This window comes from Pantherophis guttatus, chromosome 2 (genome assembly GCF_059756535.1).
Source record: "Pantherophis guttatus breed Tessera chromosome 2, ASM5975653v1, whole genome shotgun sequence".
In the NCBI taxonomy this organism is placed as follows: Eukaryota; Metazoa; Chordata; class Lepidosauria; order Squamata; family Colubridae; genus Pantherophis; species Pantherophis guttatus.
In genome coordinates this window covers 232381177-232408610 of record NC_142064.1, presented here as the reverse complement: position 1 = coordinate 232408610, position 27434 = coordinate 232381177, and the positions used below count along the sequence as shown (strand labels likewise).

General features: G+C 37.8%; 1 protein-coding gene across 6 annotated transcripts in view; it reads left to right on the top strand.

Annotated features, from left to right (window-relative positions):
• The first annotated feature begins 830 nt into the window (after positions 1-830).
• Positions 831-27434, top strand: part of ITPR1 (inositol 1,4,5-trisphosphate receptor type 1) — a 256477-nt gene continuing 229873 nt past the window's right edge. For 5 of the 6 annotated variants that reach the window (XR_015732679.1, XM_087887911.1, XM_087887910.1 and 2 more), the window contains exon 1: positions 19516-19597. Coding sequence is in view for 4 of the 6 variants with exons in the window: in XM_087887911.1 (XP_087744037.1) it covers positions 19578-19597 (20 nt within the window). In the remaining 2 variants the exon portion in view is untranslated. Of the gene's footprint in view, positions 1163-19515; positions 19598-27434 lie in introns of those variants that run through there. The other variant, XM_087887909.1, reaches the window with a different exon arrangement.

Below are 27434 nucleotides of genomic sequence, written 5' to 3'. Positions count from 1 at the left end.
TGACCGAACTGTTGGAAGGGCCAAGTTATGGGCAGATCGTCATGGAGAAAACTCTATCAATGTAGTCAACAAGTATCAACACCAACTTGATGGGTCATAATGAAAAACCCGATACTGTACATTTAATGTTCTAGAAGCTTCTTAAGACCTACGGTACTTACGTCCCCAGCTTGGTGTTTCCATCCTAAGATGTCAAGTGACTCTAGGCAGCTTATAACCAATATTATAACCACTACTATGGTTGATAGTTTCACTTTCTCCATGCTTTGTGGTTTGTATGTTTTAAGTTTGACTAATACTTTTTAATAATGGCAGCTTAAATTTTTATAATTAAGTGTATTTATATTGTTTTGAGTATTGTATGCTGTCCAATGTAACTTCTTGGGAGATGGGCACCCATATAAATTTGATACATAAAACAAATAAAATAAAATAAAATCCAACTACATCACTGAATTCTATTACGCTTTTATCACAGTCTGCAGATAATCACAGATGCCGCAGATAATCAGAATTCTTGGCTTGTTCCAGGAAGTTCGGAAAAGAGTTGACCAGTTGCAAAACACCGGGGAGGGGGCTGGAGAGAAAGACTCCCCCCACAAAATTTCCTCCCCTTCTTCTTATAGCGGAACCGGGGTCGGGGAGTATTACTGGACCGAAGAATTAGTGAAGCGGCAGCTGGAAGAGAAAAGCGAAAAAGAAAGGGGGCCGTGAAGGGAGAACTTTCGCTTCTTCCACCGTCCGCTTGCTGAAACCTTCCTTTTGATTTGACAGAGAAACATTGCTCTGTTTTGCCGAGCCTCTTGAAGCCGCCCCGTCCTTCCAGCCGAGAGCATGCTGGGAACGGTAGTCCTTTTCTGAGACTCTATCGGCTGGCAGAGGGCGGTAGGATTCGTTCGGTGAGAACTACATTGCCCATGAAACCCGTCGGGCGTATATAATCAGCTGCACCCGAGCTGGAGAAGTGCAGTAACCATGTGGCTGTGCTGTTGAGCTCTCTCTCTCTCTCTCTCTACCCCGCTGAGATTTAAGCTGGAGCAGGAGCTGCTGAGCCTGCATCCCTAACGGAATTCGGCAAATTCAGGGACATGGGATTACCAAGCTGCTAATGACTCTTTTCTCGCTCCAGCTCCAGGGCGAGCCGAGCCCCCAATGCAATCAGGTAAAAGGCAACAGAGGGTGGTGGAGATGACATCCCAGCTAAAGTGTGTCCCCCACCCCCAACTTGGCTCTGCAAGCTTCTTTAAACGCTGGATCCCATTGAAAGCGCTCCCCACCCCACGTTTCCTCATCAGGCTTCCCCGATCCTGTTTCTGGCGAAGGGATCGTGGCTTCGGCGGCGGTGGGAAGAAGCAACAGTTCAAAGGACGCCGTTTTCCTCCCGCCACTCTTCTTCCCACCCCAAAGTTTGCAGCCCCCGTCACTTGAAAGCAAAGAGCGTTTCGAGGCGAGGGGAGGGGGGGAACGACGCTGCAAGGAGAAACAAACCTCGTTTAAAAGGCATCGTTTGTGAGAAGGAGGTCTCTCCTCGGTCCGTTCAAAAAAAAAAAAAACACACCCCAAAACCTGCCTGGACGCCGATGCAGCAAACCGTTTATAAGGGTGCGGATAAGTTGAGGGAGATGTGAACGAGGCTGATGGGTATCTAGGTGGTGCTTGGCGAACGAAGCGTAGGGAAAGCCTCGGGGGTTCCCGAGCGTCCTTAAAACTCGCATGTGGCTCCGCATCCGCTGCTTTCCCCTTTAAACGGGTCTGGTTTCGTGCAAATGCCGTCCTTAGGTCCCGGCTTGCTTGCTTTTTTTTTTTTTTTGCGCGGGAGCAGCTTGAGAGGAGGCTTCGTCCGGCCCGGTTGGGTTGGGTTAGGAAACTTTTGACTTCTGAGGAGCGACGGGACTTCCTAAGTTTCGATCGCGTTTATTTCAAGACGAGCGGAAGAAAGCTGACCCCGATTGGCTGAATGAAGTTAGAGTGAACAGTTGCGTTGCATAGATGCTCCAACTTCGCTCGGAGATTTAACTTGTGAGAGTTAATTAAGCGTTTGGGTTGTAACGTACAAGCCTACTAGCCTGTATTTCCTGGAGAGAGAGAGAGAGAGAGAGAGAGAAGATAAACCAAGATACAGCCATACAAGCAATAGCAAACCCTGCTGTGGAAATCTTAGGCATTTGGGTGTCTCTGTCCTGCCTTGCTTGCATATGTAGAAGCCTCTGTGTGTGTGTGGATAAAAAGCCATTAGAGAGAGTCATGTTTTTAATAGCTCTTAGTATGGTGATACTTTGTGTTTATTTAAAGATAACACAAGCAGTTAAAACATCAGTCCCTTTCCTGATCTATACTATGGGATTAACTATTCTTTATTCTGCTGCATACTGAAAGGACATTATTTTGTTGTTGTTGTGCTTTCCCACCACAACCCAATTCCTATGATTGTTTATACTGTGTCCAGTTTTTGCACGAAGCCATCATTTCTTTAATTACTTTTTATTCAGTAAGCATAAATTGGCTGAATTGATGAGATGCTAAGCTGTGTAACGAAACACAATGATTAAGTTTACACATTGTAGTAAATTAATAATGACAGACCACTTTACAGCTTTTCCATGATGTGTGAATAAGGTCAAAAAAGTTGCTCAACTTAAAGTAATTGATTGACTTACAACCATCTTGCTTAAAACTTCGGCTACTATTTTATTGCCACCTGCCTTATTACGATATTTAGGCATTTAAAATGTTGTGTCACCTGCAAACTTTGGTCTCTTGTTTGCTTATCCTCACCCAGATGTGTACAGCCTTTGCTTCCTGCTTTTGCAAAAAACAACCAAGAGGCCTTAGTTGGGTTGCTTAATTTTTTTTTAGCAATGAATACTTCCGAACTGTTTACTTGAATTGCTTACTTGTGATTAACTGTTTATTCAATTCACTGTTTTCTGAGTGTGCACAGTATGCTTGTCTAAAGTGTCATTGTGTTGTGTAGGCGAAGCTAGTATGATTTGATAGCGATGGCTTAAGTTATATGAAATGAGCCATTAGTGGCTTAGTCACTAAACTGGCTTTGAACAAACCAAGGCTTACATTGTATGAACAGAACCTCAAAGTAATTTAAATAATTGCCCAAGGCAGAAGTCTTATAGATTTCTCTTCAACATGGTTTACACTCTGTAAATGGTTTCTCTTCCACCTTTTTTACATGTAGGTATTATGTTAGCTGCTCTGTCATTTACTGGTTTCTGTCTGGATTCCTTTTACAAAATTAATTTTGTAGTTAGTAGCTTCTAATCCCAGGTAAGAAGGCTGGTTTAATGAGCAAGGTTATTCATAAAGGTGTTTCTTTTGTACTTTACATAGCTCAGTGTGCTTATAATAACCCAATCATTTGCAGAACAACCAATCACACTTTGCATGTGCTCTCCAGACTGTACTTGGTGTAATCTTCCAATAACTCCAGTTTTCCTTTGAAGCCCACAGAGCGAATGAAGTCAAAAGTTGTTTTTGCAGTTTGAAAGACTTGAAAGGGCTAGTGTCTTAAGGCTAGCACATGTTATGGAACACCCCAAATATCCTGAATGCAGCTCCAAAAGGGGACCTTTTCCTACTCACTTTTGGAGACATGCAACATAAAGATTAAGATTGGGCTAGCTCCCTTTTCCTTGACATCTGTGGTTTGTTGGGTTTGAGTTTAGCAAGCAGGTTGTATGAAAACAGTCATTGTGGATATGCAAACCATAATTGAACAGAACATTAGGTTACCACTGGGGGCTTTAGCATTCTCATTTTATTAAGGAAAATGGAGTAGTTGCTACATTGGTTATTAAGAAGGTTTCTGGTACAGTTTGAAAGGCTATTTTGATTTGAACAACCATCTATGTCTTGACCCTAGCAAATCTCCTTCCCTGGTAGAAGTGACCCAGCCTGGGCAAAACTTCTTGAGATCCTCTCAATCTCAGCAGACACTGTTGCTCGATTATGGCCCCAAGGTCCTGGAATAGGCTCCGTCTCAAGCACAAGTCAGCTAGCCTTATTGATGGCTTTCCAGAATGCCTTTGAAGACTGAAGATTGGATTGCATTTTATACTCGTATTTACTTGTACTTATTTAGTATTTGGTCCTTATTGATACTGTGGCTCTATATTGGTATTTTCATTTTTTTATTCATGATTCTGTTCCCCTCCATTCACAATTGGTATAAATTACATGATTTGCATGATGATGTCACAATATGCCTGGCATGGTTCTCTCCCCTCTTTGCCCATCCAACTATTAAAGGGCCACCATCAGTGAGCTGTTGGACAGTATTACTTGGTCTGTTGTGTGGATGTTTGGTGGTTTGGGGTAGAGAATTGTGGTGGGTGGGCGGGTGTTTGGGGATTGTTATGTGTGTTGGACCTGGTCTTTGGGTGTTAAGTGAATTTCGTTGTATGGGTATACTGTGTAATACACATACAATGACAATAAAGTTATTTTATTTATTTATTTTATTACGATGCAGAGTGTATAATTTTAACCAAAGGTTGAACTCTGGGGCACATGTCAGATGGAACTACAGTTTTCTTGGACTAAGTATATATATGTGTGTTTAATTAACTGTGATTTGTTAAGTCCATTCAATTCATTAAGCCGTGAATCATATTTTATAATTGAAAGTGGCTGAGTTTATATAAAATGCTACCATGCCATAAAATCATAGTTCATGAATGAAAATATTTGAGTTTATACAACATACTAATCCAATACACACAAACCTTACGACATAGCACACTGTTTAAATCTACCCCAATATAAGTAATATTCAATATATCCCTTCAAGATAGGTCTTGTCTCCTTTTAAGGCAGATTAGATTACCTTTTGTCATTAGATGTGAGACTCCTTGATAGCATTTTTTTCTACTGCTGTGAAATGAGTTTATGGATAAACTGGGAATTCAACTAAGAGCTCATCAGTCATTTCTCTCAGTCTTAGGCTGCATTCTGTATGCATAGAGATCCTCTAATATTTTCCCATGTCAAAAAAGAACTCTTATGTTACCAATATAATTGTAAATATTAAAGATTCTTTTCTAAAACGGATAAACTGCATATTTTCTTTTCTGATAATATTCCACTGCCATTAAAAATGTTTGTGATATACATTAGAATAGTAATTTGAGTGCTTGCTGGCTCTTGCTTCTATCAAGCTTTTAAAAATATTTGCTGTATAGGTTGAAGGATGTGTTATATAAACATGTATGAATGTTGTTTCAAATTTGTCTATGAATGGTCTTAAATGGTCAAAAGATGGACGACTTTGGTTGCCTAATTCTTTAAAGTCTTGGTAACTAACAATCTAAATATTTAGTTGTTACCTGGACTACTATAATTGGACCTTTTAAATAAAAAGTTCTTACATACTTCCCAATGTGTATTTTGTAACTTCCTGTTGATATTCTACTGCTATTCAAAGAATGTATGTGATATATATTAGAATAGTGGTAATTTTAGTGCATGCTGCCTCTTGTTTTCTTTCAACCCTATGATTCTTATTAAAGACTAATAATCAGACATTGCTCAAAATACCTGAAGCAAAAAATGCAATATCTCCAATACATAACAGAAAAGAAATATAATAGTAATGAAATAATTGTTTGATATTACTAAATACACCAAAATGGTATATCCTGACCTGAGGAGTTGTATGCTAGTAGGTTAAATTAGTGTCTGGAAGTTAGGATGTAAGAAATTGCCTTGTATTGAAAGGGACTATTGATTATGCTAGACCAGAGGTGTCCAACTCAAGGCCCGGGGGTGGGATCCAGCCTGCGGGGTGCTTATATCTGGTCCGCGGGGTTGCCCTGGAAACATCGAAGGATCGGCCAGCGAAGTACTTCTGCCAGTGAAGGACCAGCCCGTGAAGTGCCTCGGCCAGCGAAAATGGAGCTCGGGAGGGCCATGGGCAGCCCACCTGAGCTCTGTTTTCGCTGGCAGAGGGTTGCAGGAGGACATCACAGCCAAAACAGAGTTCGGGAGCCCGTTTTTGCTGGCAGAGTGTTAGGGTCACCACAGGTGCCCCCGACATGAGTGAATCGAGCTGGCCCTTCCCACCCCGGCCCCCAGAGATCAAACACAACAACCCTGATGTAGCCCTCAATGAAATTGAGTTTGACACCCCTGTGCTAGACCACTGATGGAGACCCAGCATCTGTAGCTCTTGAACTTTATAGTTCAGCAGTTTTTGAAGGCTGTAGGTTCTCTCTTCCTAGTGTAGACTTTGTTAGATTTGGCTACCATGTTAAATCTTGATTTATTTAACCTTGATTTATTTGATTTATATAGCTGCCTATCAAACATACAAGATTCCAGGCTGCTTACAATATGCTACAGTTACTTAGTTTATTTGTCACACCACACATGATGTATAGAATGCTTTGATTTATGGCTGGTTTACTGAACAATCTATAGAAGCCTGGCTCAATATAATGCTAAATAGACCATAATATGACTTAGCAGACAGTTTGAATTCAGTTAATAGTGATTAGTATGGCTTGCTTCAAGACACAACAGTTATTATAAATCAATCTGGATTTAACGGTAAACTATAACTCATTTAAGACTGGAATGGAAGTTTCCAGTCTTCTCAAAGGAGAAGATGGAACTATCCAATCAATCAGAATAGAGCTAGAAGAGACCTCGGAAGTCTTCTCGTCCAACTCCCTGCTCAAACAATAGACCCTATACCATTTCAGATAAGTGGGGTCCAGTCTCTCTTTAAAAACTTCCAATGATGATGCAGCCACAACTTCTGAAGGCAAGCTGGTTAATTGTTCTCACTGTAGGAAGTTTCTCTTTAATTCCTTGATTAGTTGCCATTCATTGTTTCTTGTCCTGCCCTCTGGTGCTTTGGAAAATAAGTTGACCCTTTCCTCTTTGTGGCAACTTCTCACTACACAATATCTTCATCACTAGGAATAAACCCAAGTGGTTTTTTTTAGTCTTGAAACGTTCAGGAAGCTCTAATGGGCAAATATTTGTAGCATATGAAAAACAGCTGCGTAATAGCTGTAATGAAAAATCTAAATAGGGAGATGCACTATGGAAGCCTAGAAATAGATATTTATTAAACAGTTAGTGATCAGCAGTATATCAAGTGTCCTATATGGTGGAGTAAAAAGTGGTCATGCCACAGTCATATAAAATCGAGAAAATGGAGAAGATTTTGAGAAGAATGGAGTTATATAGCACACCTCTGCTTCCCTGCTAATCTTAAATAAGGATAGAGAATTTTAAATGGAAACAAGTGATAAAAGCAACAGATAGTCTGGAAAAAGTGACTTATTCCCAGAACCTCTCAAAAGAAAATGCTGCCATAACTCTCTGCCAACACACATTAGGATGCTAGTTTAATTAAATCAGGTCAAGGTCACAGAATAGCATGCAAGCTTTTAAATTCTAGATAACTCTTTTTCTGGGAAAATGCAGCTAAATGATCATCAAATGAGTCATCAAAACCAAGGGTCTTTCCTCCACATCAACTTTATCATCTGAAATTAAAACATCTTCCCCCCTCCCCCACAGATATAACATCACTTTCCAGTATCAGTGCTAGATCCAGAAGAAACCCCAGCCTAAAAAACCTTTAAGGGGAAATGCCCTTTTATTCTGAAGTTCAGAATAAGTTTAATTTCTCTGAATTAAGTTTCAGCTCTTTCACCAACATCCAGTCTTTTGTAGCCTGGAGATGCATAGATGCCCTGGAGATGATCAACTCTGAACTAGTTGGGTATTAAGATAATTGCTGACAGTTAGTTCAAAACCTGCAAATGATCTTGGGGTTCATTAAGGTGTGATTCATTTAGATGGTTAATAAAATGGAAGAGAAGACTGTTCTAATGAACTGAGCAGAAATTTCCCTTTAATGCTTTCTCTTCATGCTGAGGGAAATAGAAGGAAAACCCCCCTCAACCACCCCCAAGCTCTTCAACAAGATACTGTGATGGATGGTATCATAAACCATCAAGGGTTCCCTCATTGTCAACAAGATCTCAGTTCTTCTGTCTCTCCTAGTATATAGATCATTCTTCAAAGCCATCTTTTGAACCCAAACTGGAAAGGATTGGCATAATTTCATCTAAGAGCCTCTGGAACTGCACATGATTTATAGGCAATACTCTCTTGATAAATTTGGTCACTTTGTGTAGCTCAGTTCTACATATCTTTCAGCTGAGATCTAATAGAGCAACACATTTGTTATGAAAAATTGAGTTTCCTTGGAGATAGCTTGTATATGACACACACACTCTCAATATAGACTGGTGGGGTGGAGAAAATGGATAGAGATGTATGTTTAAAATCCATCCCTGATGCTAATATATACCATGGCACTGTTTGTACAACATGCACAATATGCTTTAGAATTACTCAGTCCTTCTCCCTTTTGGTTGGTGCTTTCTGGATAGAAAGAACTGCCATGTGTAGGGAGGGCTGTGAGTAAAATCTTCCAGCCTCTTTATTTTCAGAATAAAGCCTCACCATGTCTTTGCTGGTGCTAAAATTGAAAAATGAAGTGGGAACAATAAAAGCAAGGTTTTTTTCCCCCTCTTCACATCATTTTTACTGTTTGCTTAAATGTGACTTAAGTGAAGCCAGTTAACAACATGTTTACAGGTCAGTAACTCATAATTTGGCCCGTGGTCTGTGTCAGAAGTTATGGTAAGATGAACTGCAATATAACTTAATGTGTCATACGAATTAGGTCACAATAAGCAGTGTGTTCATTTGTACAAGTTGGAAACTTGTTTTCTCAGACTTTGATTGGGATCACACTGCATTCAGCCACTGTTGGTTTTAACCATGCTTCCTTACATACAGCTAGGTGACTGGATGTACTGAGTGCAGTAAAATATTTCCAATTGAGAAATTTGAGTCATTTCCTGGTAACCCACTAAGTCCCTGGTCTGTTTTGTTTGAATGGGTTTGCAATTCTTGTCCATTCCTGTTTGTCCAAAACTCAAAAAAGTGTGGTGCACATTACGTTTATATGGAGATAAATTGTATATTTGGTGGCATGCTACTGTTTGCACATTCCTGTTGGTTTGTGGGAAACAGTGAAGGTTGGTTTATGTGGCATTTCAAAATTGATGACAAATGACGCTTGGCATCAAAATATATTTGTCAGTGTTTGGGAATGAAAATGATAATGATGTAAAGGTGCATTAAACCAATAAGTTACAACAATCCACCTATACCCACAATTGATACGTTGAGGCTTATCCTAGAAGCATATTTAAATGTGGCAGGACTTATTTCACTTTCTCAAAGCATTTTTTTAAAATATAACAATTGAAGGATGCTACTGACATGTGGCGGCTATCCCAACCACACATCAGTTATCAGACTGAAACAGGCTGGTTTAGCAGGCAGCAAGCTTCAGTTTTCTCAAGGCTGTAATGCAGCGTTTGAGGATTTGACAGATACTGTACATTTTTGATAAAATGAGTTGATTTGTGTAACTCACTGGGAATAAAGGAACAAGTATTCTAGCTGTTGGTTCTCAGTTTGGTATATTGTGAGAAGTGCAGTTTCTGTCTTCTCGGAGCTAATTTTGGGCTCTGACAGGCTTTCTGGTTCTAAATAAGGAATTATTTCTGTGAATATAAAACACCAGTGTGCATTATCTTGACTCCTGTTTCTTCGGTGCCTCTGCCTGAGACTCACAGTACTGACAATTAGTGTTGGAGTCCATGCTAAAAATACTTAGCATGGCAAGGTGTTCATCATGCTGAACTTTTTGGCAGAAAAAGATGATTAACTATAGAAGTGCGATGGGGGAGGGAAGGGAAAATGTGGAGTAATGAGGGGGAACAAAAGTATAGCTCCTTTTTTTTTTTTTTGGTTAGACAAATTACTTAGACAAAACAAGTATTTTGGATTACTTTTGGTGGGATTGGATGGGAATACGGCATCCATCCTGTTTTTTTCTGACCTTTCAGTGGCTTTTGTCACAATCAGTGATGGTATCCAGCTGTACTGGCTCTGGAGATTGGGAATGGGTGACACTGTATTATGTTAGTTCTCCCTCCTCCATGATCAGTTCTAGTTGTTGTTGATGAAATATAGCCCACTGTCTGGGATTTGGGCTGTACGTGGGGTGCCACAGGGATTCAGGTCTCTCCCCTCATTAATATGACACAGTTAAGTTCATCTGACTGTTTGGGGTGAGATATCATCAGTTTGCCTATGTTGCTCATTTTTATTTCATCATCCCAAGCTATCTGAGTGATTCCATGGACATCCTGTCTCAGTGTCCGGAGGCTGTGGAGACCTGGATGGGATACAACAGGCTTCAGTTCAGCCAAAGCAGGACCAAATGACTTTGGAAATCCAGGGCCAGGGATCTTACATCTTTTGTCCTGGGTGGGCTGGCACTGTCTCAGACTGATCAATGTGCAATCTGGTGGTCTCTTAGATGTGCAGCTCTTATTTAAACAGCATATCTTCAGGTTGTGTGGCAGTTGGGACTGTTTCTGAACTGGTCATGGTTACAGATACTCTTGTAATTTTCCATCTGGACTACTGCAATGCACTTTACATGGGGCTGCCCTTGGAAACCTCAACTGGTGCAGAATGCAGCTCCATGGATAGTCAGTGGCACTACGCACAAGTCCCCACAACTTCATAAACTTTTGTAAACAAGCAAATCATTCTGGGTGATAGGTGTGTGTTCCAGAAATGTAAAACATGTGGGTAGCCCATTTAAAGTGGCTCATTTTATATTTGTGGCAATGCACTGAGCCCCAGTTGCAGACTTATAAGTTTGCACTGCACAACATCATGTCTCAACTGTCACGCTCCTTAATGCATTCTCTGAGGAGCTAACGACTGCAGAATTCAAAATTAAAAAAAAAAGTAAATATTTATAGTGCAGAATAGCTTTACTGATTGGGAAGAGGATGTGTTTTCATTTTGTTTCATTTTTTGATGATTGTTTGAAAATGATATCCCAAGGAGATTATGATCCAAACTAGAGTCAATTATGTCAGAGGAAGATTCTCTTTTTTTTTGACAGTACATCACCACCATTATCTCTGCCCAGAACCAAGCAAATTACCACATGCAAAACCAAGGACTCCTGACTCTAGCACTGATGATGTTACCTAGTTTGGGTAATGAAACATCTGCAAGAAAACAAGTAAGCTCAGAGAGCACCAAGGACCCCTTACTCTGTATCCATCCATCTTCTATTTTGCTTGTTGCTGGCCCAGCCTAACCTAGATTGGATCTTTTGTGGGACCTCATTTGAATCATTATTTGTTGAAGGAAAAGAATTGCTGAATTCTATCTTCCTAGACTTGGCAGCCTCCACATATGTTGTGAATAGTTCTCTGCTTGGAACAAGGCTCTGGGGACAAAACTTGCAACTATAGAGCAGGGGTGAAATCTACTTACCTTCCCTACCGTTTTGGAAGTGCTTGCGCGCGCGCAAAATACAGGTTACTTCCTGGTTGAAACCAGGAAGTAACGATGACTGGGCGGGTGGGTGGAGCTTCACACTGCCGTTGCTACCGGTTCTCCGAACCACCCGCTGCCTTCGCTACCGGTTCAGCCAAATCAGTCTGAACCAGTAGCATTTTACCCCTGCTATAGAGGAAATGTATATTCTGGCAGGACAAATTTTCATTTCTCACTTGCTGGCTTCTTCAGATTTTGGAGATATCTCTGATTTATTGTGAGGACTTTGAAATGAACAAAAGAGTATCTTTGAATATATGTATTGGATTCTAATATTTTTTTTTCTCCTTCCACATTGATGAAAGATGATGTTTCTTTTCTCTTATTGATTGGTTGTACTTGTTAGATCTGTTGATGTAATGTCTTTGAATGAATTAAGAGTGGACATAGTTTTACCCTTGAAAATAGGGATGCATGTGTGTCCTACATGATTTTCTTGACTGCTGCAGTGATCAAGATGAAAATGGCTCAGATCCCTTGTTTTCTTTGTTTTTTGAATGTCATTGCTCCCAGCCCAGGAAGATTGAGAAGTGGTGATGTGGAACTTTTCTAAAAGACTACTGACCTTTGTAGTAGTTGCCTGAAAAATGCCATAGGAGAAGAATATATCAGGCTGTGTTGAAATCAGTGTTTCTTTTGCCTTTCAGTCTCCTCATGCTTGCTCCCAATATCTGCTTCTGTATGTTTCATTTGCCTAAAATGGAAGTTTTCCTTTCAACTCAGGATTTGTAGAGAAGATCATATTTTAGAAAATGTTTTGGAATGCAGGAGAAAGGTTTATATCGGTACAAGTTTTCTAGTTGGAAATTTCTTGTGTCTGACTTCTATTTCTATTTTTCTACCTGTTGAAGAATGACATGTTTTTTTTTAATTTTCTTCCTAAGAGTTAGAGAGTGAGGTATGGATCTAAGGAATAGAATTGATGCTGATGTTCAGTTAGGACTTTAAGGTTGCTTTGGAATCAGCTGTTTCCAATTGAAAAATCTGTCTAATGGAGCTAAATAAATAGATTGTATTTTCTCTGTTAATAGGTGAGGATATTTCCTCAGTGAGCACTAGTTGCCTAAAATGTTTGTGCAGAATAGCTTCCAAAAATTTAGTTACTGCTAAGGATATTCTACCCACTTCTACAAAAAATAAAAAAAAATGAAAATGAAATTTTGAAATAGGCTCTTGCACTTAAGAACCTCAGAAAAGCCAAATATAATACAGGCAGTTCTAGTCTTACAACCGTTCATTTAACAACAGTTTAAAATTACCACAGCCTTGGAAAAAGTGACTTACAACCTGTCCTGAAAGTATAATGATCATGCCACTCCTACAGTCACATGATCACAATTTGGGTGCTTAGCATTTATGACAGTTGTAGAGTCTTGCGTCATGTGATTGCAATTTGTGATCTCAACTCACGCCCTACAAACAAAATCAATTGGGGAAGCTGAATTCATTTAGTAACCATGGTAAAAATGGTCATAAAATTGAGTTATCTTGTGTCATGACTCACTCTATGACTGCATGACTCACTCTACAACTGCATTGATTTAGGATGGAAAATCCAGTCTGAATTGTGATTGTAGATCAAGGACTACTTGTGCCTTGTTTCTTTTTGAGAAGCTAATTTGTTTCTTTACTAGCACTTCTCTACATGCTTGAATTGCTTCAAATAGTATCTATATAGTGTATATAATTAAATAAATGCTGGACTAAAATAATATCTACAATACAGGCTATTATAAGAAGTTTCTGTTCCAGGGACCGTCCTGGCTGCACACAGCCTAGAGTGAAAATTAGTATGCTGATATACGTATTAACTCTGCTTGTAAGGTATTGCTTCTATGAAATAGATAGGTACCACCTTGTCAGATTTTGTCTTGACCTGTCCACCAATAAGTCTTCTGAAGACATCTCTGTAATTTCTTTAATCCATCAAATTTATTCATTGTCTTCCCTTCTTCAGTTTCCCTCAATCTTGTCGAGCATAGTAGCTTTTACTAATCATCATTCATTTGCCATGTCTTCCTTCCTAGAATTAATCTCTTCTTTGCTGTTCCAACATACCGTCAATCTATCTGTATTTTTCAGGCCATATTCACCTCTTCTCTATCAAATGTAAGTATGCCGAGCATTTTGACTGACTTATCTTTCTATTCTCAATAGTTAACATTAACCACATCAAATGGAATGTTTTTCTCATTTCATTTTAGTATTCATAATAGACTTTGAGGCAAGATTGTCACCAGTGATTTGTATTGTCTTCTACAAGTTGAGACTGTAGAAGGCTTGTTGTCTTTGGCACAATCATGGTTGGCTGGCTGTACAAGAACGTCGTGATGCCATCTACTTATTTCACTTTGTGACCTTCAGTTTCGATACCAGATGTCCGCTCTCACATTCATGTGCATCTTCATAAATACATTCAGAAATATATTCTATTAGCATATGCAGTGATGGGTATGCCTCCTTGTCTGTATTCTTTCCCTATTCAGGGAAAAAGAAACACCCACTCTGTTTCTCTACCTTCACCTCTTACAATAGTTTCTTGTTAACCATAAAGGTTCCTCAAAAGGAGTAATTAGGTATTCTGACAGTCTTGCTAGCCTTAATATATTTCCTATTCTGGCATGATCTATATATTCAACCCTTGCTGTAGTCAGTAATGCAAAAATAATCCTCCTTGTATTCTTCTATTCATTCCATTATCCTCATTTTACTTTTCTTGTGTTTTTTTTTTTTGCTCTATTTCTTGATCCTCTCGATTGAACTTTTTTTCCCTTGTCCATTTTTGCTTGGTGCTAGAAGTCTCAGTTCAGTTGTTAAGTTCTTATTACTCAGCATTGTTATCATCTGTAGGTTTTTTTAAAAATTATTGTGATAGTTTGATCTGAAAACCACTTGATTTTTTTTCTTTTTGAAATATTGGATTTTTTTTTTTTTTAAAAAAAATGAGAAACGGCAGATGAATATTCTAATTCTGGGAAATTCAGATTATTGCAACTAAATAGATTGTGATTGTTTTATTAATGGCCTAGCTAATTGGGTGCAATTTTTAGGATCCGTGGACAGTAGGTGTGCTGCAGACTTATGAAAGCCAATGTATCCATAGCGATTAACACACTGTCTCACTTCATCGTATTTGGAAGCATAACTTCAACCAAGCTTATAGATGAATGTTATGCTCACGTTTTTTGCCAAGAGCGACAAGAATAAATCGTCCTTTTCCTTTTTTTTTCTTTTTGCTCAAATACCCCATGAAATAAATTTTGCAGATGTATTATGTGTGGAAACGATGATATTCTTTCTTTAGGATTGATTAAATTCAGGACAATATGTATTTTTACTGAAGGCATATTTTTGCTTGATGAATTTTTCTGATTGCTTTATCACAAATGCAGAAAACTTACTGAAACTCAGCTATTTATAGCCAATAAAAGTGCTGTTGAATTTATACGCACATTTTCTCTGTAGAGGTTGAATCAGGGTTTGCTCAAACCTTGCTCATTCCACTCCCCACCCCACAAAACCTTTTGAGACTATGAAGTATAACAATTCTTTTTATCCATATGGTGATTATAAACTAATGTTTGTTAATTGGGTCTATCCTGTCCCTGAAGGCTTCCCTTCAGCTTGAGGCCATCTGTGATTTGCACAATTTACACTGTGTGTTTTTGTTTGTTTCTTTGTTTTTGCAAAAGGTAAGGGATGACACATAGCAGGGTGGATTTGATTTAAATCAAGTTGATTTAAATCATGATTTAAATCATGATTTAAATCACTAGTAAAAAGACTTGATTTAAATCAGCTCAATTTAAATCATAATTTTTAAAGAGCAACTGTCATCTCTGCCACTCCTTTGACCTGCTGTTGACTCACCGATAGTCCAAGTGTTGCAGAATATACAGCCTCATGCTACATAACTAAGCTCCATTTCATGCTGAATAAACTAAATTATTTATGTATCTTAAATAGAAAACTATCTTACGATAGATTTTTACCCCCAAAGTTTTTTATTAAAATAAATTCAATAAAAATAAAAAAAATCTGATTTAAATAAAAAAATCCGATTTAAATAAAAAAAATCCAATTTTTTTGATTTTTTTAAAAAAAAATCATTGATTTTTATCCACCCTGACATAGGTAACCTGTCTGATAATTTTTAGAAGATATTTTGCCCCCTTTCCCCACTATTAGATAGAGGCTGAAGAAGAAACCTACTATTTTTGTCCTTTATTGTTCACATTCTTAAAAAAAGAGTGCTTTCACATTAAAGTGCTTTTTACCGTGCTTTGAAATATGTGGACTTCAGATAAAAAAAAAATACATTCTCAGCTTTGCTAATCTTTAAAGTGTTCTTATCATTAAAGAGAATTATTTTAACCTCATTCTTCATAACTACTTTACAGATAACAGTAGGAATCCTTACAGTACACCTCTTAGATGAATGCCAGCTGTCAAGAGTTACATCTGGCTGGGAACTGCTTGGGTACAATAAAACCCCTATATGGTATATTAGTAAAGGGAAATCTTATGGCAATTACATTCTAACGGATGTATTACAGTTTAATTCTTTGTGGATCTAACTTTATTTAACATGGTTACACTATGGTAACCTCCAGTACTGTTATTCCCCAAAATATAGGATGCATTTGGGAAGTTAGAGAGGGGGACGCAGGCCAATCGTACTACTCTGTCACCTACTACTACTACTCTGTCACCTGGTAAACTGACTTATGACTGTCCATGCCTATTATGGCAGCCATTCTGTCAGCTGGCAAACTTTCCCCAAGGAAGACATTTTATAAGTGGTCATGGCATACTTTGAATATTCCAAATGTTTCAAAAAATGTTATCTCTTGTAATCTGAAAAATAATAAATTTCTCCCCTTATCCTACATTAAGATCACTATGAAAATTCCTCCAAAGGGTAAGGAAGATAATATAGACATTTAACACATTCCATACATTTATTGAATGATATCTCAATGACAGAACAGCAGTTGTGACTAAGACTTCGGCAGATAGTAGTTTACTAGACTTTTCTTCCAAACCAAGAGAAGAGGAAAAATTGTTGGTGTACTTGTCTAGTTAAGTTTTGTTTGCCAAAACCAAAAATGTTTTTGATGTTTGATTTAAATGTTGTCGTGCAGGCAATATTTGGGATCATCGGTAGTGAAGAGAAATGTAATACTGGAAATCAGTAGGGAAAGAAACACAGTTTCCATTACAGGTAACAAAGTTTTATGTAGCACCTGAGAACATGTAATATGCCACTCTCAAAAATGGCACCTGAGGAGGTTTCTATAAGGATAAAAGGATTTATAACAACACACCAGCATGAAATGCTTCTTTCGTCTCTGTGGTGCACAAAATACTGGTAGAAGACTCAACTTCACTATTGGGCTGTTAACTGAAGTGCAAATTGTAGCTAAGAATGACTCCTGCTTCACTGTAACAATTTGCTAAAATGTTTATAGCTTCAAATCACTGAAATAAAAAAGACATTATCTTTCCTTAGATACAGGGTTTTTATGAAACATACAGGTTGTAAAAATATGTATTGCTTCTTTATAGTGCTATGATTAATATAAATTTGCCTTTTTCATAAGAGCAGAAAGCTATTTTGATGCAATATAGTATGTTTTAAAAGGTTTCTTTTTATTTAGCATATGTTTTATTAAAATGTGGACTAAATAACATGACTGCGGATTGCCCATAACTGTAGTGCAAACTGGGTTTTAACAGGGAATTTAACAAATGAAATATTGATGAGATGGGTGTTGTGTTTTAGACTCTGTTGCTTGACTAACCTTTTAGGATTGGGTTCAAGGATTCTTTGGAAATAGATCTTCTTGCAACCCCTTGATCGTTGTAGAAACAGTAAATGTTCTGTGCACTATGTCATTGCAGTGATTTTTTTTAAAGAAACGGACATGCACAGTTTAACAAACACAACATAGAATTCACACTTCTGATTCTTTTCTGATTCAGTCCCTTTAGGGATAAATCCAAGTTCGAATCAGCATACAGGGAAGAAGTCCACATGGTGTTCCAAAAACAACTTACCTGTATTTTTCGGAGTATAAGATCTACCAGAGTAACCCACCTTAGTTTTTGGAGAGGAAATAGGGGAAAAAAATTCTGCCTTTTTCATCTGTCTAGTCCTTAGCCTGGTCAGATTCAGCACATTAGTTTGCTCGCTGGTTTTGAGGTTGGGGCTGGTTGGGGCATCAGTTTCAGCTCATTAGTTCGCTCACTGGTTTTGAGATTGGGGCTGGTTGGGGCTAAAAAACAGCTTCAAAAGCACAGCTGATCGTTGGAGGGAGCTCCAGTGACTAAAGCAGGTGAATTGCAGAAGAGGTAAGAGAAGGCAGCAGCTGTTCCGGGTAGCCATTTTGGACACCGCGCATCGTGTTTTCAGCCTCAAAATGTGTCATGTTTTTGGGTGGCGATCAGTGGCAATGTGCTTTGGTGATCCCTGCAGCCTTGAAGGGCTCTCAAAAGGAGCATTTGAAGGCTGAAAATGTGATGCAAGGAGCCCCAAAACACAAGCCATTGTTGGTGGCAATCTCTGCAGTCAGGAAGAGGATGCACGGAGGCCGAAGGGTGGAGGCCAGCGGGTGGGAGGGTTTACTTTCGGCATATAGCTGCCCTGAGTCTTCAGAGAGGGGCGGCATATAAATTGAATTAATTAAATTAAATTAAATTAAATTAAATATAAGATGCACCCAAATTTTCAGCCTCTTTTAGGAGGGAAAAAGTGTGTCTTATATTCTGAAAAGTGCGGTACATCTAAACACTAGCAAATCAAAGAAGGTGCTGGATTTCCGGAAGAAAAAAGAGGAACCTGCCCTACTGTATATCAAGGGGGAGCCATTTGGAGAGGGTTTCCTCTTTTAAATTCTTGGGAGTGCTCATTCCTCACCTGAAAAAAACAACACGTCCCTGATGGTTAGTAAGGCTCAACAGAGACTTCATTTCCTTAGAGTGCTGCGGAAAAATCAGGTGGAACAATGGCTGATGACTTCTTTCTATCGGTCCACAATAGAAAGTGATCTCACATACTGTATAATAGTATTGTATGCTGGTTTAACAGCCACGGACAGGAAGGCACTACAGAGTGATTAATTCGGCACAAGAAACCATTGGTTGCCCCCTAACACCACTGGATAACATCGCCAAGTCTTGCTGTTTCAGCAGAGTAAGGAAGATACTTAGGGATGATTCACACTCTGGCCAGTGTCTCTTTTAACTTTTACCATCGGGCAGAAGACACAGAAGTATAGCCAGCCGGACAAACCGGTTTAAAAACAGCTTCTACCCATGGGCTGTCAGACTCCTAAACACAATATAGCACCATAAACAGATTAATATGATGAATTTCACTGGTGCAAGTGTAATGTGTAATATGCATATACAGTACCATGATATAAGATTACACACCAGAGTAATATACATGTTGCACAGAATATGACATACATATGAAAATGTATGACTAGTTTTTTTCCTTAATTATATAAGGATTATTCTTATATAATTCATGTTGTCTTGTATTCTTGTATGGACTGCACCAGTAGAGGCTAAACCAATTTCGTTGTATACATGATGTACAATGACAATAAAGGCTTTGAACTTCTTCAAAAGTTGAAAAGCGAATTCAGTTATAGCTCTATGACTTACATTCTTCTTAATATGTGTTTGGATAGTATGGAAAAGCTAGACTTATGTGGGCCAAAACAAGAAACTAGAACTTCATTTAAAAAAGTATCCCACTGGGATTTTTCCTTCCTATTTTGAAAGTAGGTTTCTTGGCCACCCATGACTCTCTACGTAAGGCACATGCTGCACTGCTTAGGGGATGCTGAACGTCTGCCTTGCACAGCCACTGTGAGACTTTATTACTGTACAGACTTTGGATGTTTGTACAAGCAATTGTAAAGGAGAAGAGAAGAGTTTCCCTTGCAGTTAAGGACATCTTAATCTTCTAACAAGAGAGGGCAGATACAGCTGAAAAAGACTGCCTACTACCTGCATCAATTTGAGAAATTTGGAAGAGCAAGTAGCAGTTCTCCAGGTTTCTTCCCAGAAAATACTGAAGAAGGTCCATGGCGGCATCTAAAATGAGGTGCTTTGAGGGAGGCAAAGGGGATTGCCTTTGGATATTGTTGGGCAAAGTGAAGGGGGCAGTGTAGATTGGAAAATACTTCTGACTGAGCCCATGTGTGATGCATTTTTCCTCTGTTGGAGGTCAGAGGATTTTTAACAATCAGAAATTTTAGCAAAAATTAATTTTGTTTCATAAATTGAAAATAAATGTGGGTAATGTTATGTTAGATGTAGATTAAAATTGCTTTGAGAAAAAGGAAGTATAGTAAAATGCTAGTCTTTAGTTATAAGTGAAGGGCAAGAGTTGATTGTACTGGTTTATATGGAGATGAATGCATAAGTTGTGCTGTTCTTTGGTTTTTTAAAAAAACTTATTGGCATGTCTTTTCTTTTTAATATTATTAAAAACTTTTTGGCAGGATTGCTTCCTCAGCAGTTTAGTATTTTTCTCCTTCATACTGCTATTTAACCCACCTGCTCTTTTTCATTTTTCTTCAGCAATATGGGTAAGTGCTTTCTATATTTAATTCAGCTTTATGGCAGCTTTCAGAGATATCAGACTGCGGTCCCCATAACCTCTGTCAGCATGGGCAAGATGACTGTAGGGAATGGAAATTGCGTCCCATCAATGTTGGGAGACTGTCATGTTGGAAAGTATTGCTTTAATGAGTTAATGACATTCCAGATCATAATTCCCTGAATTACAACATGACATAGAATCTTATTTACTATCCTCATTTGGTCTCAACAAAGCAGGATCCTATTGTGCATAGGATCCCACTGAAAAGTTCTAGTCTACTTTTTATATCCTGAACTATATCATTATCAGTAGATAATGAATAGATATTACTGCTCTTTGAGGTCATGGTTTATAGTGACCTATTACAGACAAGAAAACCAATGATTAAATTAGGAGCTCTACCATTTTCAGTGAGCAGTAGTTAAAGCTGCAATTACTGAATGCCCTCACTTATCTGGAGAAAATTGTTTTTAATTTTATTATATTAAATTAATGGAAGAAAAGTACACATAGATGCAGTGGTTTTTACAAAATAATATACCTTCAAAAAACAGAAAAAAGGACCCTTAAAAATTATGTCAAAAAATAGCTACAATTTTTTTATTGTATTGCTTGAAAATTTTCTTGATACTTTGTTTATCTTCTTCCTCCCAATTCTGACATTTATAGGTAATTCGTATTTCCTGGCCAACAAATTACCATTTTTCCTTTAATTGGCCTTTTAATTCCATCATTAATTTTAAATAATGTACACATAATCAAAACTCGCTATAAGAATGTATTTTTTTTAAAAAAAAACTTGATCGAATTCATTCATCCATTTATTTGTTCATTCTTTCATTCTGTCATGAAGGGTTTTATAGGAAGAAAGGAACTCCTTAAATTAGAGTCAGAAATCATGTGGCACCTGGTGCAGCCCCTGTAATGTGGAAGTGCACTCAAATATACACTCAAACCATGACCAAAAAAAATAAGTTTAGATATAAAGCTCCTCCTGTACCTTGTCTTATTGGAATAATGATAGTACTGGTACTATGTCTTGTGATGGGATATAATCTTTTTACTAATATGGTTTTTGACATTCCTGTCACTTCCTTTAAGAATGTTTCATAGCAGAATTTGATAAGAAATTTGCAAGATAACTGTGATGAGCCAGTATCACATGTGGAGACCTTGGTGCTCTCTAAACTCTGTTGTTTGTTTGCAGATATTACCTTAGCCTTAACATCTTCATAACAATAACCTAATTAAGGAACTACCAACTCAGACAAACAAGCAATAAAGAACAGCTTAATCAAGGAACTTCCAAGGGAAAACATTACACGCTGATCAACACTGACAAGAGAAGCTACTGTATATAAACAGAGATCAAACCCCACTATTCTTCTAGTCAAATAATAAAATGTCTGCAAACCAATTAAGCTCAAAGAGTGCCAAGGGATCCACAGTTCAATCCTGAGCTATAGATATTTTCTTCTATTGATAATCACATATTTTTCTGCATGGCAGGAGATTGCTCACCAAGCCACCCTAAAACTGTGTTGTAATGAGTAACTGTCCTCATTGCTTGAATAAAAATAATTTATTTATACAGGCTGTCCCTGGGTTAAGAATATCTAATTAAAGGACAACCCTTACGTACGAATGGCCTATTACTAAAAATGGTGGACAGCATTCTCCTTCTTCAAGCCGACAAGTAATTGAAGCCACATGATGCTTTCAGGAACCACTGGAGCTGTGTGATTTTAGCAGTTCCTGAGAAAATGGTGTGGCTTCAGTCTTCATGAGCTTGAGGAAGCACAATTGTATCCAGCATTTTTAGTAATAAATAGGCAATCTGTTTATAAGCAAAAGTTCCATCATAAAAACAAATTTGAGTTAAAGACAATTAGGAATGAAATTTGTCTTAACCCCAGGGACTGCTTGTATGTTGCTGGACTCTACAGGTAAGGAATTGATATTTTTTGTGACCTTGATTTACTATTGCTGCCCTATATAGTTAGTTTTTACCTAAAGTTGGATGTGTATATTGCTGTATTTCCAAACACTTTTTTTGTTTGTGTGTTTTATTATGCTAAATTAACTCAGAAAAGGAAAATTTAAACCATGCAACAACACTGAAAGATTAACACAACTCCAAAATTGATAAACAATTAAAAAAACAGAGACATAGGCCTAAAAATTACGTTAAAAACAAAACAACTCTAGAAAAAGTAGCCATATTGCTAAATCATCTTTGTTGATGCTTTGTCAAATAATTAAATAATAAGAGTTCCTTGACAGTGAGATAGGCGGCATATACATTTAAAAATAAGTAAACATTTGGGGTAATTTACTCAATCATTTCATTTAATCAATCAATCATCAATAATTGCTTAATTGTAAGGCTACTTCAAATATTAAGAAAATATTTAAATCATTATTTATTTTTATTTATTTATTGGAATTTGTCAAACAAAAATGAGAACAAGAATAAGAGAATAAAAATACAGTGATGGGGACGCCCCGTCTACCGACCACTTAATATGGAGTGAGGTCCACGGAAGTCCATTTGTGACTGAAACTGTGAAAATTTGTAGCTGAGGCAACTGAATCAGGTAGGGCATTCCAGACTTTGACAACTCTATTACAGAAATCATATTTTTTACAGTCAAGTTTAGAATGATTTACATTGAGTTTAAAGCGGTTGTTCGTGCCTGTATTATTGCGATTAAAACAGAATAAGTCATTTACAGGTAAAACATTACTACGTATAATTTTGTATGCAATACCTAGATCAGACCGCAAGCGACGCAGTTCTAAATTATCCAAATTACAGGTGCTAATGAATAAGGTGCTATTTGTAATCTGTCCTTATATGTAACTTGTATCTGCAAAACCATTTTCCTATCCTTTTCCCCATTTTTCTTTCCACCTTCCCCCAATTTAAATCTTATCATCAGTCTTCCTATTCATTATATCTAATAGTGAGCTGCAGTTCATGAAAGTTTCTGCTTTTAAATAAAATGTGTTAGAAAAGGTTCTAACAGACCTGTTCTGATTTTTTTGTCAACATAGAGTAACACAGCTCTCCTCCTACAATCCTTCCAATGTTGTATAATAACTCATTTAGTCAACCCCCGTGCCCGCTAAAATCTTCAGTCTCTGATGTTATCCTTAACAAGTTTTAAAATGTAGATATAGGAACAAGTTTCTGACAAAATTATATTTCTCTTCTGTCCTTAATGATGGACAAAAGGAACCTCTTTGGTGGTCCTAGTTTGAATATATTCTAACAATTTAGGTCAGGGGTGGAGAACTATGGCTCCTTTGTGATTTGTGTACTTCAAATCCCAGAATTTGAAGAGGCAGCATGGCCATAGTTCCCCACCCCTGATTTAGATGAATGTATACTTTATTTTATAAATCAATTAAATCAAATTTCAGTATTCATAGGCAGTCCATCTTTGAATGTCAGATGGCGAAAGTACACAAATTAACTTGTAAATAAAATCTACTTTTATTCTTTGTCTCTTCTAAAAGCATTTGACTAATGTACAGAAGAACAAGAATTATGATGTTGATCAACGAAGCCTGTGATATGCCAACACTCTTCTTATGATCCTCAGTATCTCCACCCTCAAACTGACTAGACCAGAAATAATACCCCTCTGCCTTTATTTCCCCATTGTGAGTGGAAAATATTGGGCAAAATGAATATTATACACTTTGCAAAATTAGAACACTCATTTCTCTCTTGAAAATGTACTGGATTTGGCTGGCATATCCTTGTGTAGATGGATAGCAATGAAAACATCCCATGACAAATTTTAGAAAGACAGCCTTAGATAAGGAAGTCTCCAACTTTACTTTTTAGGGGAGGTTGTTGAGAAGGTGGTTGGGCTTCTGACCAATTTCAATCAGATTTCAGATCTGAATATAGTAATGAGACAGTGCTAATTGTCATTGACCTCTGGGATGGGAGTGGTGTGGCTGTTCTAGTTCTCCTTGATCCCTCTGAACATTTAAAGCAATTGATCGTGGTATCCTTCTGAACCATCAACAGGGTATGGGGTGGATAGCACTGGATTGCAATGATTCTCCTCAGTTCTCTGTGGGTGACTCCAGTTGCAATTGACAGAAGCGGGCAGGGAGAGTTGAACCCAAGGACTCTCACTTGTGGAGTTCTTTAGGACTCAGTGCTCCAGAAACCCTGTTTAAGATCTTTCTAAGGGTGCTGGATGAGATCGTCAATTAGTTTGAGGTCCATAGTGATCTAGTTGTCTTTTAATTATGCTAACAAAAATAGTCTGTTGTCAATGCTTCTGTTTCAAAATAATCATCATCATGATTTCTATAATATATGCTTCAGTGTTTGAATACCTCCCAAGAATCCTACTCCATGTAAAATGTTGTTGTAACTTCTGTATGTGTAGTTGGCTTATTTTTGCAAATATATGGAGATTCTAAGAATAGAAAAAAAAAAAAAAGATAGTTTTGATAGATAGAGTTTATGACTGTACAGAGTGTGATGTTTGTGCATTCTCATCTAGCTATCTTTTTGAGATTAGGTTTGCATGTCTGAACAGGCTTATTTTTGATATTACAAGCTTTTTGATGCTAAGTTCAATGTAGTTTCATAATAATTAAAGTTTAAAATAGTAAAAAAAATAATCAAACCAAATGTTAGCTGTATAAGCTTGCAATGTTCATAGGATAACATAATAAAAGCAATTTATTTATATGAGTGTAATGAGAATTGAAGCATAATATTTAACAGAATATTAGTGAATCTTTTGGATTTTTTTGTATATATGGGCAGAAATAATAAATTCTACATGCTAAATATCTTTTATCTTTAAGTGCAATAGACATTTAATTATATCACCTTTGTGTGGTCTTTTAGTATATTGCTATTTTTAATTGCTTAATATGATGTAATCTCTATTTTTATTATAAAATGTGGCTTCCCACGAATTGATGGATAGATGATGTGCTATGATAAACAATGCATTAATTTAGTAGATCAGATTGCAAATTCATACTATTTCTGAAGTGGAACTCTAATGTTTATTTTTCCTATGAACCAACTGCTTCTAATATTCCAAGAAATACTTTATTGCCTTTAACGGAAATGACTAAATGTGACTTTGCGCACTCTCTTTATTGGGAAGAGAAGAAAATTATCTTAAAATAAAATTGCACAAGGATTTCTTTCTGTAACGGGGTGACTGATATTTTTTTAAAATTCATCTTGCTGTGATATTTATATCTGCCTTTTTCTTCAGAATCTCAAGGCAGCATATATGACACTCATTTCTGCTGGGTTTTTTTTTTTTTTACAATCGCAATCCTGTGAGGAAAGTTGAAAATTACTATTCCAAAATTGCCTAATGAACTGAAGGATGAATAGAACCTCAGATTCTGAGCTTACACCAGGGGTGAAATCTACCTTCCCTACTGGTTCGGAAGTGCATGCTCTACACGTGCATCACGTGTGCACCCATGCATCATGTGCACATGCACACATCGCATGCACAAACATGCGCACTTGCATCCTCTGCGCATGTGCAAAGCCTTCTGCGCATGTGCAAAGGGTCAAAAACAGGTTACTTCCTGGTTAAAACCAGGAAGTAACGATGTCTGGGCGGGTGGGCGGAGTCTTGCGCTGCTGCCACTACCGGTTCAGCTGAACTGGTAGCATTTCACCCCTGGCTTACACCTTGCTGTTTCTTTGAATATATATTTTTACATTCTTTGAATGCAGATTTTATAAATTGTTATGTAGAATAAGCCAAGAAATTTAATATAGTTAGTTAGCATAAGGATCAGTGGTGGGTTGCCCCCGGTTCGGACCGGTTCGCAAGAACCGGTAGTAAAACTGGCGGGAGGCTCCACCCACTGACCCGGACATCATCATAGGTGATCTGCGCATGCGCAGAAGAGCGGGCGCAATGCGAACTGGTAGTAAAGATAAATAGAACTCACCCCTGACAAGGATGTCATTTACATCATAAGGATGACTAGATATAAGGTCCTGGCTTCTTCTGGGTTCCTTTTCTTTATGTATGATGATTAAAATCTTTTGATTGTAGCTAACCTAGAAGCCATGTTTAATTTCATGTTGATCTTCAATTTTGGGTGTATATGAGTCGGGAATAAGGAAAATGACCTTGACAAGATTTATGCAGGATCCATTGGCTAGGTGAAAGAGACTAAAGCATTTCTTAAAACACAGCGAAATAATATTTGGAAGTGGCTCAGGTAGAGGCTTCTCTAATTCATTAAACTGTAAGAAACAATAGGAGGTACAGAACAATAAGATTCTGTTGCTATGACCAATCTCCATAAAAGTAGCTTCTTGAGAAATTGGTTGCGTAGTCTGGTCTGCCAAGAGGGGCTGAGAAAAAAAATGATTTATTTGTAGTTTATAGACTTGAGAATTATGCAAAACAATTTGTAATGACAGTTTCATGCATGGAATACCAGACTAAGGCGATGTGTACATTAAAAAACATGACTCTGGAATATGCATATTGGAGGTAGAACCAGAACATGTATATATCCTGGAACAAAATATTAAAATATAGGAGACAGTGGGGAAAAAGGCCAAACCACGATGGCATGCAGTTCACAGTGCTACCAAAAGAATGGTAAAGGGAGGGAAAGCATTGAGATGATTGAAGAAGAAATGGATATTTGCGGACTGTTGGGTTAGGCTAGCTTGAATTCAAATGTAGCAACAGTAGCAAATTGGAGATGAAATACTGATGCTGGAATGATCAGGGAAAAGAAGCATGTGGGCTTGGGCCATTAGTCATGCTACCCAGAGATTGAAGAGCCTTGGTGTCAAAGAGCAAATCAAGGTGGAAGAGAGTGCCGGTACAATCTGGAGAAGGGGCAGCAGGTGGGTATGAAAGAACTGAGAGAAGGACAAGGTGCACCAGCCTTGTTGAACATCTTCTTCAAGTCCATTGGAACTTTGCGTCCCGGATATCCAGAAGTTCTAAGTTTTGATTTGGTTAGACAGTGAGCTGCCTGGAGCCAGTCCAGCCAAACTCTGAGTGCAATGAGTTTATTCCATGCCTGCATTAAAACACATTTGCTGTTTTGTGTTCTTTGGATGATCAATCGCTGGCTTTACACATATTGTAAATCATTGTTATGCATCCATATAGTTCAATCATTAGCGGTTTAGCCTTTGCTGTCAATGTGGCTATCCTAATTAGCATTTGGGGGGAAAACTATAAAAAGGATTAGCTGTATAGCAAGAGAAGCTGCCAAAATCAGCCTTTGATACATATTGATAAAATGAAATGTTTTCACAAGTTCCGTCTGATATACCCATAGAGCCGTG